We start from the raw sequence: 15,330 nt of genomic DNA, 5'->3' as shown, positions 1-15,330 counted from the left end.
GAGCAACGCTCACAAGAGGTAACTTCAGCAAAGGAAAAAAAATGTGAAAATAATGTTTTATTTTAAAAGAATAAATGTGTTGTCTTCTGATGGGGAAAAAAAATGGAACAATGGGGTAAATCTTTGCAGTCCAGATGAAATGTCAACATCATAGTCAGTTCCAGATACTAAAGTACAGATGATTCTCGGAAAGTGTCAATCCACCTGTTAACAGGACATTTAAGTTAAAGTACTAAAGTACTACCACATTTTGAGAATCATTGCAATATCAGCTTTAACTTTCATACTTTACCTCTGAGCTGTCTGGACGTCATCTGCTTTAAAATTGTAGTACAGTGTATTTTTGTGGTAGAGCTTGAACTGTAACTTTTGGGTTGAATCAACTTTTGGGACAAATCCTAAGAGTGGTTGACTCTCCAAAGCGGCGACATCCTTGCACGATAGAAACAAATTTGTTGGGTATTACTAATCAAATCCTGATGAAGGATTTGTAATAATGTACATCATCTGGATTTAAAACAGCAGGACCAATTTATTGACAGAGGCTTTTGGACCGTTAAGCACCACCAAATCATGTTTCACTGTTGAAACTCCCACTCAATGAAGGATTATATTTTTACATTTAATGCCAATTTCCATTAGCGTCCAATGGGGAACTCCCACAACCCTTACAAGGATGCTTAGTAAGGAAGATGAATGAATAAATGTGCCAATTATTAAAATTTTAACTAAGTAGCCTAGGCGGACAAAATGCCAATTATTCCAATTTTTACTTAGTAGCCTAAAGCCTAAATTAGCTCAAGTTTTCCTTTTCTCAAAGTAATGTTACATTGCCAGCAGTAAAGTTGGAGCAAGCGAGATGAACTGCTTTATAAAATCTGTGTTTTCATACCGCAATTCTATTCCTGAATTTCCGACACTTCATATGAAGTCATCTGATGTGGTCACTTCTTTTTTTTTAACTTAATTAATATGGATAAAATTCAGTTATTGATTAGAAAGAATGATTGCAAAGATATATTTTAGGACTCCATGTTTGCAACAGTAACGATGCAAACAATGGGCAGAACATTGGATTTAATTTTGTTTTTTTGATATTATTTTAGTTTTTCGGTTGTAATGTTCATTTGTCAACATCAATAAATAAAAAGAATTGCTCATCCGCTGATGTAAATCCAGTACAGTGCACTCTTGAAGCATTGCCTACCTCACTGGCAGCATAGGTGTACAGAACCTTATCTTTGATGACAAACCACAAACGCTTTCCCTGCTTCTTCTTGCCTTTTGACCTCTGCAAATATCCACTCATGGAGGGGTTGTGTGTACTGGCGGACACCTGCCAAAGTCAAATGCACGACATGAAGAGATCAAACCGGGAAAAAAAAGAAGGATAATGATTGGGATCACCTCTTTGAGAGCAGCTGGTAGTACCCGCTTTTGTTTGCGAGAGAATGGAAAGGTGGCTTTGGGAAGTGCAGCAGCTGAGACATCTTCCTCATCTGGCAAAAAGTAAGAAGAATTATTTGCAAATGTACAAGACATGAGGCGAGGAAATTGTGAGATACCTACTTTTCTGCTCTCGGAGTATAAAGTAACACTGGTCACACACTCTTGCTAAGTGGTTTTTGAGGTACTCAAGGGTTTGCTTGTTGGAGGAACATGACTGGCACACAACCTAATAGACACAAAAAAATGTTTACTCCTCATGTGGTACTGTAAATTCTTGTTTATAGGATTTAGCAAAAAAGACAACTCTGACTGGAAGTTATTCCTATTAGAATTTGTTTTAAACTCAGTTACTAGGCTAACAGGCAGGCGCTGGCATGTAAAGTGAAATTAAAGCAGTGCCCCACCTTGCCACAGGCCCGACAGTGGTGTCGCCTCCAAGTCAGAGTGAACTCACATGTACAAATCATGCACATGGTAGCACGTGGGTCTGGGATCCAAATGGGGGCTTTGGTACCCAAAGAGGCACCATTAGCACAATCGCTCAGTTGAAACTAATTAAAAAGAAACAGAAAAAAATATAAATATCAATTCATTACATTAAGTGCACCCTCATAAAGTGAAAATGAAAGTTTGTCTTGTCCCCATGCTAGGATACTACCAGAGCATTTTTTATTTTTATTTTTACTTAATTTAAATAGTGTTGCATCTAAAGTGTGTGCATACCTAAAATTTTGACACGTAACACAAAGCCAAAAACCACAATTTCATAAAAAAAATCCTTAGCTGGTGTTAAGGTTCAATTATATTGTGGTTTGAATGCTTTAGATTTAGTGCCAAAAATTCTTTATTGATGAGCAAGATTATCTTTGGTTTTTGTTTTGGTTTAGTTACCTCATCGTGGGTCTTTCCAGATATGAAAGTTATCTTTTTCTTGGTGTAATTACTTATAGCTGTTGAAATGTCTTCGAGCCATTCATCTCTCTCTGAAGCCGAACTTTATTGAAATTTAAAAGAAAAAAAGGGGGATGTATGAATGAATAAAAATAATTACCAACCATAACTTAAATAACAGTAAATGAAAAAAGAGACAATCATTACCTTGCAGATAGAATGAATGAGCGCTCTATGCTCTCAATAAAGAACTCATTCTGGTAGGCCTCTTGACTTGGTTTGCTCACCTGTTTTGTCATCAATAAAATATTGTCAGTGCAAATAAAAATATTACAGTGCATTGCACCTAGAAAGGAGATTCTCACCTTCATCCCAGCTAAGGACAACATGTTATTCAGCTTGTACTGGCCCGACTGAACAGGACTGGTGTACAGCAAAGTGTCGTTAAACTGAAGTAGAACATGACATGATTTAACCTGACAGAAATGATTGACTCTAGTACCTGGTAATGTGTACATAGTAAATGCATTGTGATATATTTACAATTTTATGTTGTAAATATATTCCTAATTATTGCAATCAAGGAAGTTAAAAGATAAAAGTCAAGTGTACCAGGAAGAACATCCTGGGCTGCATGACTTTCCTGGACAGTTTATTGAGGATACCCTCCTTCAGGAATACCTATCAGAAAACAAAGTTATTTTTATCATGTGTCATGCAAAATCCTCCATAAGGATGCTTGTATTTTGTCACAAGTGCCAAACTAACTCACTCTTCCAGGCTGGACGATCTCATGATGACCATTCAGACTACACTGAACCCGAATCAGCTTCTGGAAATTGTCCTTGTGTGAAAACCAGAGAAACAAGACATTACAATCAACCACGTGTTTGCAGTGTTAAAGTGATAAAGTTAAATAGTTTTGTAAGTTTACTCTCTTACTATACGCTCATCTGCAACTATATTTATCATTCAAAATGAATTCAATTCCCTTGTTCTATTTCCCCCCAAATTGGAGGAACAACATCATGTATCTCGAGGAACCACTACATTTCCATTCTATTAAAAAAAGTCAAATTTATCCATACCCCTTGCTTCATGATGTCATTGGCATGACTAACGACGTCCTTCATGATAGCAAGAGCATCTGAATGGACAAAATACCAGCATTAATATCAGTAATTCCATTTAAAAACAATTTAATGTGACTCTTTATTTACCTTGTGTGTCTTTGTAATCAGCTGAGTCTTTGGACAAGTTTTTTAAATAGTCTGGAAAACAAACAGATTAGTTGATCAGGTTTGAAAACTATTAAGAGCATGCCACTGTGTAGTAAATTCCTCCTACGTAATCTTGCGTTTTAATCCCATTTGCAAAAAAAAAATGTCAGTTGGTGTTCAAATAATGATGTTACGCAAGAGTGACGCCAACAAACATTCTTGACATTTTCAGACCAGATAAATACAGTACGACTTGTGCAAAACGATTTTCAGGTTACAAAGGTAATGTTGTTCTACTTAATCTGATTTGAGTACAAAAATCCCATTATACTTTTGCTGCAAATATTATTGTGTTACAGAACTATGTATTGGGGGAGGGCTCTAAAAAAGGTGGATTAATTCTTTGGTGATGTCAGAAAACCTCTTCTTTCTAACTTTTGTTACCTTTTTAACTATCTTTGTGGGGCTTTTTTTTGTTGTTCAAAAGGGAAAAGGACAGAAAGTGAAGAAAAAATAACATTATCTATGAGGAAAAACATACTACAAATTGTATTTATTTTGATATGTTTAGACTTTATGATATGACCATGGTCCTTCGAAATATACATAAAAAACATTGAAAATGGTTTGTTGGCATCTTTTAAATTATATTTACATGAATGAAAGCGCATGTTTGCACTAGAGGGCAGTACAGTGACAATAATGAAGCATCTTATCCACCTCTAAGGAGAAGCTGGTACTGAGGAATCCTTTGAATAGGCTTCAGGAGGTAATGCTTCAGAGCCAAGTTGGCACAACGTGGATCAGCCTAGAACGCAAATATGACATTTGGGGTGAATATAATGAACAAGAATCTTACACAAAATCTGCCATAGGGGAGAAATTTCAGGATGAATATAGTACACGTTCACTATGAAGTTAATATGATTGAGGCATATAATGTAGAAGTTGATTCCTTCTCTTGTAATCTATAATTCAGTGACTTAAACACGCAGGAAATAAAAATAAAGCGCTCCGTTACCTCAAATTCTTTCACGACGGCACCAAAGAGTGGATTCTTTTTGCTCTGCTCTTCCAGTAGAGCCACATTCTTGTCAAACTCCCGGATGTATGTTGAGTACATCTTCAGATAAGGACCTTTTTTCAAGAAGATATCAGCCAACTGCTTGTTTTCATCCCTGTTCATACAAAAAAATACTTTTTTAATGAAGAAATATACAATCTAATGAGGCAAAAGAAACATTCAAGCAAGAACAAATGGCTTTACAAGGATTAAAAGAAAAAGATAAGATAGATACTAGTTGTGGTAGTGACTGTAATAACTCTTTTGACTTAACTCTAATCACTAACAATTGGATGAATACCGGAATACCATTGGAATGATAAACTGACCGCGTCTGATTCCAGATTCATTGTCTGGATGTTGTTATTTTCCTTTTGTAAATATCTTCAACTTTTGCAGCGAGTCATCACTTGTTTTAGAGTTAAGGACAAAAAACAGCTTTAACATCTGAATTTTAAAAGTTGAAAGTATAAAGTTGTGTTAGCCATCTATGTGGATCAGCCAACCTTGACTAGTGAAAACATGCTGTAGCATTCTGGACCAAGTAATATATATTTATTGATCTGTGTTTAAGATGGGTATGATGTATTTATTTTTTTTATTCATATTTTGGTCATGCCACAAGCTAAATATAATGGCTTTCTAAAATAAGAGTTCATTTTATTCCACAGCTATTGGTTGTATCTCAAACCATATATAATACAGATGTTGTCAGCTCTTGTACTTACTTTTTTTGTTCAGCAGTTGGGTAACTATTTTAATAGTGCATTAGTGCCATCTTCTATTGCAATCAAATCAACATAATGGGATGCTGACGGCTTTGTAGTCGTCAAATCCAAGTTGAAGGCCCAAATAATTAACCCATGGCCAGCAACTGCCCAATACCCATAAAACCATTGAAAAACACTTTAAGACGAATGTTACCATTTTGATAGTCGATTCTGCAGCTCCTGAAGCAAATCCTGGTTGAGTTCATAGAGTTGCGGAAGATAATACAGAATCTGGTTGAGCAGACGCTCTTCAATCACAGGTTTGCTGTTTTGAAGAGATGCTTTATTCACGGCTTCCCGGAAGTCCTATAGTCCACAAAAAAAAAAATCACTGTTGAAGGTGACTCTCCATTATTGTTATTGTATTTATAACCCTTAAGACATGTAGTTCTTTCAATTTTATATCGTATTTGTAAGACTCCAAGAACCAGAAAATGCACACAATCCCTGGTGTTTGTGATCAATCTTCATGTAATCGGCCTGAATATGATAAAATGCCAATTACTAAATGGTTGAAGATATCTCTCCATGCATAAGTTAAAGCCATTTATAAAATCATCTAAGTTTGGCTAACCTCAGGAGCTTTGCACTTCAAGAATGTGTTTGCATTACCTACTCTCATAATAAGTGTAAGTGTAGGACAGGGTTGCCAATTACGTAGATCGCGATCTGCCGGTAGATTGCAAAAGTACTATTGGTAGATCGCACGACAATAAGATTTTGATCCCGCCCCTTTTTATAAAAGGCTTTTATAAATTTGGCATGTTCGCACAGATGCTTTAGCATGAATCGGGAGTGGATTTTCACCGCCGCTCCATGTTGATAGAGTCTAATGCGAGGTATATTTACAAAAATAATTGCTGAGCTTTTTCAGTGGCTTGGAAGGTTAACTCCTTAAAAAGTCAATCTTGGAGCAAAAAAATTTGAACACCCTTGCAGGAAGTCATGTGTGATACCTTTCAACAAATGTCGTATATATTATAACTGTAATGAGTGGATTGCAGTCAGTCTAGTTTCAGCACAACCCCCATGTGTTAAAGTGTTTGTGGAACAAAAAGCTGAACCTAGACACAGCAGCCCACCAGCATCACTTTGCCCATCCATGAATTCTAACCTTAACAACAAAGTATATAGCGGGAGGCTGGCTCATTGAAAAGTAGATCTTCGAGTAAAAAAAGTGAGTTTCCCCCCCCCCCCCCCCCCCCCCCCCGGTGTAGGATGTACAAAGTAGGCAGGTACTTGCATAACAAGGCATGGGGGACGTCACCCAGTTCAAATCTACCTGTTTGCAAATCAGCTTACTTACAAAAGTAATTAAAATTAAAATCGTAAATCACATAGTCGGAAATATAACCAAAATCATAACAGAGCTACATTTTGTGTGTAAGAAAATCTGACAAAGAATGGATGAGATATTTAAAAAAAAATAAAATAAAATGCATGACGTAATCTTGACACCCATGGAAAAATTCTTAAACAAGCACTTGCTAAAGAGACCAAGATAAACTACTAAAATATCCTATTGTATCAACAAATATGTTGGAATAGATCTTTTTTTCATATTCTACTTCAATATCATATATTTATATACTGCCTGAACAAACAGCATTGACATTCTTTCTAACTTAGCATGACTGTGTGTCATCAACAGACTCAATTCATCCAGTTTAAGTGACAAACACTTCCTGTCTGTGGGCTGCAGTGACATCTGCTCATATGATTTTTTTTTTTTTAAACACAGTGGAGTTAAAAAATGAATGAATTAAAGTTATTTTAGTAGGTTCACTGCTTACTGTACTGTGCATTGTGGCATAAGACAGTATTATATGCAAATCTTTTGCCATCTGTTTCCAAAGAAATATTTGTCACTTTGGGCATCTGCTATTCCAGATTTAATTAGGCTGTACATATAAATGAATCAGCCTAGTCAGGGCATGACTTCAAGGTTAAATTATCTTCAAGCTTAAGCCACTTTATCATCAACTGCCTTTGTTAACCTTTGAGAGGTCATCAGCTGAAAAACCTGCATGTAAGGGTTTACTGTAGATGTCCTTTAGTCCTTTTTTCAGTATACGCAGCATCTTTGAGATAATAAGGCGAGCATTGAATTTGTTCAACCAGTCTGATGTATTCAAAGGTGAGAGTCGCTTCAACACCCTATCATTACAGTGTGTATTTATGTGTTTGTGTAGTCAAGTGTCAACACAGTAGATAACTGCAAGTGTTATACAGTTGCAATTAAAAATGCAGCAGGGAAAACATTATAGCTAAATTGTCGCATATACTTACAATATGAAGCAGCTTCAGGACATCAACAAACCTAGAGACAACCATAAAAGCAAAATATTATAAATATAGCATGTATAGAAGATAAAAATAAATGCACACCCCTTAGTTTATTGTAGACGTAATAGCTCATTGTTTATTTTTTTGTACCGCAGCAAAAGCACCAAACTATTGAGGCATTTTTATAGCACAATATTGCAATATTGTGGCATCCCTACTTATGAAGGACTGAGTAATGGGGGTTAAAAGCTTTGAAAGATAAAATGTCTTACACTTTCTCAGAGGTCATAATTTCAGTAGCAATGTGATGGATCTTGGTCATTCCAGGGCCACTTTGCATCTAAAATAAGATCAAGAAAACAAAAAAGAGGTTACTCGTTTAAAAAAAATACTTGATTGTGTCTATTAAAATGAAGAATATGTCTAAAATATGACAATTAGGTAGCAAACGGTGTAACATTAAACAGTCTACCAGGTTACACTTATTTTGACACTAACCTGTACAGCTATACATTAAATGTATAGCTGTATAGGTTAATTGTGCATGGCAGTAAAGAGGCTCATTATATTAATTTGCGTTCAATTAACATTTATAACTAATTGAGGGGCGCAACCATGTTTAGCAAAAAAAATGGTTGTATCTTTTTTTCAGATGTTGCTGAACTTGTATGCCAAGTTCAGCAACATCTGTATAATTTGATTTCCTCACCATACTTTCCTCTGGCAGCTCATGGTCTCCTTTACTTGAGACGGAGCTGTCGTCTTCGGCTTCCACGTCTGAAAATGGTAGCGTGAATTCATCGTCTGAAGCACCATCGTCTGCTTTGTCATCGATAGAACTTCTGTTCAAAGCAAAATAACCAAAGCACAAAGTGAGTTGTCAGCGCTAATGTGATGACACATCTGTGTGGAAAAAGAGGGAGGATGTTATTTATGGAATGGAGGTCATGTTTTTAATAACCCAAACAGTATGTTCAGCAAACAGCTTGATGTCTGCAGCTGCATTTTAACATTTCCTGCAGATTCCTAAACACAACTGGAAAAAAAAACAATTCAGAGTAATAATAAACCGAAGGGGAAGCATCAGCTGTGTCATACAAATAAAGCCTGTGTTCACCAAGTTCACTTATACTCACCAAAATGTGTAAAAAAAATTAGACACAGTTTGACATCCTCTTATTTTTACAACTGAGTCCAAATGTGTGTTTTTATTTACTTAAAAGATGTAGATGTTAGTTTGATGTGTTTTAAATTGGCAAACTGGAATCTAATGTACAATGCAATACACGAATAGGAAAATATTTGTGATTTGAGGAAAACTGCATATATTCTCCAATGTCCAGTAGTAGGTTGACCACAGAAAAAGGACCGAAAGCAAATAAATCAAATATCGCAAAAATGAGCTGCTCACGCACACACCCGCTATGTTGACAACAGCTATGACTCATTTGTGTTTGTGAGCTGCTCAACGTGTTTTGTAGCATGTGATTGTGAAGCACTTTGAAGTTGTGGCATGCTAAGCTAAACTATGATAAGCCGCAAGAGACAGTGTACAGTTGTACGACATAATCCTGCTCCTTTTAGCCTAACTGACTTTGGATCATTTGTTATTAGTGCAGCAAAGAGGGAGAAGTTATTAAAAAAACCTGAGAAACACTGTACCTTTATGACATGTCATTGTTTTAGCCAGAATTAAAGTAAAATTATATTTTGCCCAACTGCACAATTAGGCAACGAGACACAATATTGACTATTTCTGTAGCCACAAGCTTTTTAATCATATTTTTTTCATTGTAATTAATGGAAAGAAATTATATTTTATCAATTATTATTTCCTCACTCCTGTTTCAAGTAAAAATAGCATCCAAATTATTGTAGTCTTCCCTGGATTATCGCAACTTCACTTAGTTGTTTTTTTTTTTATTTAATTTTTTTAAATGTTCATAAAAATGCATGCTGAAACTCTCAAGCGGGAGCCACTCCCGTGTCCTCTGCTTGCTACTAAAATTCAGCACTGGAGAAAAAAAAATATTATTATTAATATTTGCTTAAGTTAAAAAATATGTGAAAATCACACATTCACAATTCTGAATACATACAATTTGACAGCCCTGCAAACTGCAAATATCCAATGCTCTGGCATCTGTCCAGCATACAGTAAAGTTCATCTATTCTTTTATCTTACAAACACATTTGGTTTTCAAAAAAAGGGATGTGATTCAAATTTCAAATGACTTCATTGAGCACGCCTAGAAAGCATTAACAACAGAAAGGCAAACGTGCCAAACTCCCCAAACAGGAACCTGCGACTGAAGAGTGTCAACATGCTTCACAAATTAAGGGGCAATCTTATGAACTCCATACCATTTAGCCTTGAATTTACAAAGCCTCAACAGTGTTTCAAATTTTGTCCCTGGTTAAAATAAAAAAATAAATAAATAATTGGTCTAAAATATCATGTGATATATAACTTGTCATGTTTATGTGACCTGGAAAGTTTGGGAAGAGGTTACAGAAGTTGTATGTGTTAGCCAGTTAGGCACTGACGTACCAATCAAAAGATTGCTGAGGTACAGTAAAATACCTGCATAGAGTAAATGGCATCCCCATACACCCACGCATACATATTTGTTATACCAATATGTTGTGAACAAATAAATGACTGACGGACTGCAGGAAATGAATTAATACAATTTCATGTAAGTGCAGCCAGTGAAAAGTTGAAATATTTCCGATGGATACTAGAGGTCTTCCGAAAAATGGCATGTAACTGAAACTGTCTGGAATTTAAAATGTAAAAAAAATTAATTTCTACGGACTTGATGGTCCAAAAAATGTTGGGGGCCAAGAACTGTTTTATCAATATTCATTATAACTACCACTACATCCATTTGAATACCATCTACTACCATCCATTGAAAGAGAACTCCATCATAACTCAAAGATTTACAGTTAATGTTTTTCACACAAAAAATGAGCAAGTGGCGAAGACAAAAAATTAAAAAAAAGTTCACATACCTGTCATAGTCAGTGTTTTTATCTGGGGCCAAATATGACTCTGGTTCTTCATAAATACCATCGTCATTGTACAAACTCTGCCAGGTGACACTAGAACCTTCTGAGCCGCCAAAATAGATGTTCTCGTAGTCTGATATCTCTTCATAGTAGCAAATGTTCTCATAGTTTGCATCCCCATCGTCTACGCTTTGTTCCCTTCCAACCAGAGGGCAAGAATACTTGCGTTCCACTGCGAGAGCACATTGGAGATCATGGGGTATGTCATGCTCATTGGACTCTAGGGTCTGGGATCCTTTAGCCTTAAGCTTATGCAGCATCATGACGGACAACTTTAGATCCAGCAGCTTTCTGAAAGAGCTCCTCCTTCCTTCAGATCGGGCCAAATCTGCACCAGAGAAAGACCTGGCCTTCTGTTTGTCCAAAGATGCCGTTGATGTACGCTCATATGTTGTTGTTGTTGTCTTTTCTGGAGGCGAAGACATAACACCCTCAACAGTTTTTCGATTTTTCAAATCAATTCCTGATTTCAGTTGTTCTTTGACATCAGGGGATTCCGTCTTCTTCATCCATGCCATTGAGCTGTTGTTTCCTAGAGGCTTCTTTGGAATTAGCGTGACTGCTTCATAGTGATTGCCTGGATTGTTGGAGTGAAAATTTGAATCTGTCTGGGCTTTATTAGCGGCCACCTGATTACGACTTCCTTCCCTTTCTATGTCCACCTCCTCGTCCTTATCAACAGATAGCTCCATATCATAGGCGTTGGTGTCCAAACCCAGGTCTTCTTCTTCCACATTGTTTAGGAGCATTGACTGAGTAGGAGTTGGTGAATTTTCAGGTGCAGAAAGATAAGGCATTTTCCTGGGCGTAGCGGCTGGTTTTGTGGCAGATGATGACGATGGTGTGTTTTCACTAGCAGTCGCAATGACAGATGAGGATGCACTGTCTTTCCCTTCAAATGACACTTTCATTTTTCGCCCTTCCTGGATAGTGATCTCCTGTCTCTCCTCCTCAGCTTTTTCCTGGCAGGCCAGAGAAATGTTTTTGGGTCTGCGGGGCACCGGGATAGGGACAGGTTTACCAGGGGTTGCTGGTTGTTGTTTTTGTTCAGAAGGATTAGAGTCTTCATCTGGAACTTGCCTGGTATTATCCCAGGGAATCTGTCTCACGTTCGATTTATTGTTCACAGTTCTAAAAGGAAGTGGTCTCACTTTAATCTGAGGACTAGAGGTATTTAAATTATTGTTGAGATACTTTTCTAAATCATGTGACGACTCACAAGGGGGGTTATGGTTTGGGAGGTGGGCATTAGCAGTAAGTATGACTTGTCTTTTGGGATTGTCCGTCTTTCTTTCTGGAGACATGCTCTTTCCATTGTGCTCAGTCTTCACAATGGGCAAAGCTTTAAAGTCTTTCTCTACTTTGTCAATGTGATCGTCACGAATGCAGCGGCAGTCTTTTTGGCTACATAGACAAATAGGAATAATATAATCCCAGTTTGGCTTTTTACTGTCATTCTGTATTCCATTTTGGGCGTTGAGGCAGCCAACCATGTGTGGGGTTGTCGTGATTTTACTTGGAAGGACCTTTGAGGCAATTGGTTTGGAGTTCAACTTGGAGGGGTTGGGTTTTGGTGCTAGCATCGGTTTCACTCCGTATGGGCGGCCAGAGGACTGGTGAGACGGGGCATATTTTCCAGGTGTCAAAGGAGATGCCGGCTGGAGCTGGGATATCTTGGGTTTAGGGGCTAGAGGTGGCTTGTTCGTCCCTGAGGAGATACGGGAAGAGATTCATTAAATAATAGGCATGCTCGATGCTCTAAGGGTAATAACATTTGCAACCTAATGCACATTTTGGGGAGATAAGCCTCACGAGTAGCAACAATAGTTTGATGGACAGAGCATATTTTTGGAGTTCTGTTGGATTACGTTGTAATGATGACCTCTTTTTCTAAGTCTTTTTTTAATCAGATGTCCTTGTACTGACGCTACAAGTACCGCATTTTCCAAAGATGAATGAACGTGATCTCTGTTCCTCATTCCTCAGGCTTCATTACAAGCTTGTGTTACAGAGATACTGTAAAATAGCTACATTGATAACAGCAGACGAGCCCTCACTAAAATATTTGTACTTTTTTACCATTTTAACTACCCATTAAAAATGTGTTTGTATGAGAGCGACTGATAAGAGTCCAAATCCTCTACATAATGTGAGTGTTTACACAGCAACAATCTTGAAAGCTCCACTGAAAAATCTCATTTTATTCGGTGGCTGTAAAACTGGAGTCTCAAAGTGAGGGTTTTCACTCCAAAGGATTAGACAGAATAGCCAATTAGGTTTCTGCTGAAACAATGACTGGAATGACCTGATTACACGTGTAAGACACCAGATTTTTGAGAAGAGGTCCTCTTCTTTGGTTTGAAAGAAAATTTACACCCATTAACTTCGTTTGTGGAATCAGTTTGAGACCACTAGTCTAAAAGATTTGACTTAGATAGGTGAGTATAATATCGTAACGATGTACTCATTCTTAGTAGTAGCTTGGTAGGACTTATAGCTCAAGTTTTCTGTGAAAAGAAAACTCACAGAACAGTGACTTGGATGCTAATATGCTATGCTTTTGTGACATATCTCACCATATGAAACACTCAATATCTTAACAGTTTAAGGTTTTAGGATCGTGAAAATTTGATCCAGTTCCCAATTGGTGAAACGTGCCAATCCAAAGGGATTTCATTGGATTTTTGAAATTGCACTGTAAAATCAAATCAGACATGCCAACCAGAATATCCAAAATTGCATATTCAATCCATTTACCGATGGATGCCAGATGTTCCCCAGTGGGACATGAGGGTAGGGGCTCGCTGTTTTAACTCTTGAAAGCTGCTTTGGAATCACTGATCCGAACCTATACTTTAAAATGCCCCATGGGGGATGTTCTGGTAGGCTTTGCCGTATAACCCCATATATAAGTAATCCATCTAGTGGTCCATGTCCGAAGGTTGAGGATGGGAGTTGGGGGAATTATTGGGGGGAGGGTTGTGTCAGAGAGGTTGGAGGGGTTTCATGCAAACTAGTGCAACAAGTAAAACTAGTGGAAAAACACGTAAAAGAGAGCTTTTATGCATAACCTTTCAGAAGTAAATAGTAGTAACGATGATGTTTAAAACCTGAAACTGCTCAACAATGATACTCTAAGATCAGGGGTTAACATGTATACAAACTTGGTAGTAGTACGTAGTAAGTAATAGTAGTAAGTAAACACAACTGTGATTACTAAATCAATCATGAATAAAAAAAATATCAATTTGCAGGAAATGTTTCATAAATTAATTATTGAAATTATGCATTTAAAGTAATATCTAATCTAATCTGATTGCCACATCCCAACGTGTACTTACTGTAGAATTACTTTCATTGGAAATATAATTTACAATATTTATACCCTGCAATTCCATAATACACATTTTAAAAATCTTTTTATCTAATACAGTAGTATTTGCTATTATGAAGTATATTCATAACTGCAGTTCAGTTGTATTTAACTGTAATCTGCCTCTTAAGTATATATCGCATATTCACACATTTACTCTCATAAAAATGTCATAATTTTAAAACAAATACTTGTTAAATACTTGAATTCATCTGGTTTTACTTGTGATAAACACATTATCCACGCAATTTGAGTTTGACACCAGTGACTAGATGGAACGTTTCAATGATCAACACTAAACAAAAAACTGTACGAACAAACATGACAACAGCAAGACATTTTCATATCCCATAAATTACAAAACGTTTGCCGATAAAATAATAATTGAGTTCTCTCGTACCAGACTTCATCATCGCGTCAGTCCGTCAAATTCTCCACAAAAATCGTCCTTCTTCATGTCCTGCTCCAAACTTCCAATACGTCAAGTTAACATCAGATGTCCACTGTGGACATTTTTGCTTGAATGTGGTCAAGTAAATAAAAATGTGACAACAACAAACAAATAAACACGCTCCTTCGTCTTAACTAAGCAAGTGAGTGACTGAAGTGGATTTGAGCATTAACTAAGCTTCCTGCTTGCAGGAACAGTAACAACATTTAGGGGGCGCCAAATGACGACCAAAACATTCATTGTGAGTCCTGGTGACTTCATTAAAGCGACTTAATTTTTTTGCCTTGTAAATAAAAATGTATGCAAGTTGATTAGAGGTGAAAAATTACATGATTTTCAAAGTTCTTATATTAATTCATTTGTTTGTATTGTAAGTACAGTGGCTTTAAATAGAAAAAAACATGCAGTCTTATTCACAAGATTATTTTATAATCTTAGTAGTATATGTATATTGAAGTTAGAATGATGTGAATGTCACAAAAAAGGAATGGAAAGCAGAAATATTTAATATTTTAATAGGAAATGATGACTTTCTGTTAAAAAGTGGAAATTTGGGAAAAAATATATTTTTGAGTGAAAACTGAATAGGAGCCTGCAAGGTATTGATTTTGATTTGGACATTTAGACATTTAGATTGCTTCTAAATTAAGAAAATACATTACATGCTTTTCAAAATTGCTATATGACCTTATTTGTTTGTATTGTAAATACGGACATTTTAAAATGTATCAGATAATTTCATAATCTTAGTT

General features: G+C 36.5%; 1 protein-coding gene across 1 annotated transcript; it reads right to left on the bottom strand.

The window, feature by feature from the left end:
• Positions 1-42: 42 nt before the first annotated feature.
• On the bottom strand, positions 43-14,730 carry LOC144215978 (FYVE, RhoGEF and PH domain-containing protein 6-like). The gene is made up of 21 exons (XM_077745221.1): positions 14,528-14,730; positions 10,698-12,462; positions 8,389-8,521; positions 7,952-8,019; positions 7,683-7,713; positions 5,548-5,699; positions 4,582-4,738; positions 4,281-4,368; positions 3,561-3,611; positions 3,429-3,487; positions 3,113-3,184; positions 2,953-3,021; positions 2,706-2,789; positions 2,548-2,627; positions 2,341-2,443; positions 1,854-2,000; positions 1,570-1,675; positions 1,408-1,499; positions 1,208-1,336; positions 293-432; positions 43-204 (listed from the first exon to the last, which is right to left on the bottom strand). Exons 1-21 carry the CDS (start codon positions 14,538-14,540, stop codon positions 168-170), a joined length of 3,576 nt encoding a protein of 1,191 aa, XP_077601347.1. The 5' UTR covers positions 14,541-14,730; the 3' UTR covers positions 43-167.
• Positions 14,731-15,330: the final 600 nt, after the last annotated feature.

Source organism: Stigmatopora nigra, chromosome 22 (assembly GCF_051989575.1).
Source record: "Stigmatopora nigra isolate UIUO_SnigA chromosome 22, RoL_Snig_1.1, whole genome shotgun sequence".
Lineage (NCBI taxonomy): Eukaryota > Metazoa > Chordata > Actinopteri > Syngnathiformes > Syngnathidae > Stigmatopora > Stigmatopora nigra.
Note: the sequence above shows the minus strand (reverse complement) of the source record. Positions and strands in the feature narration are given on the sequence as shown.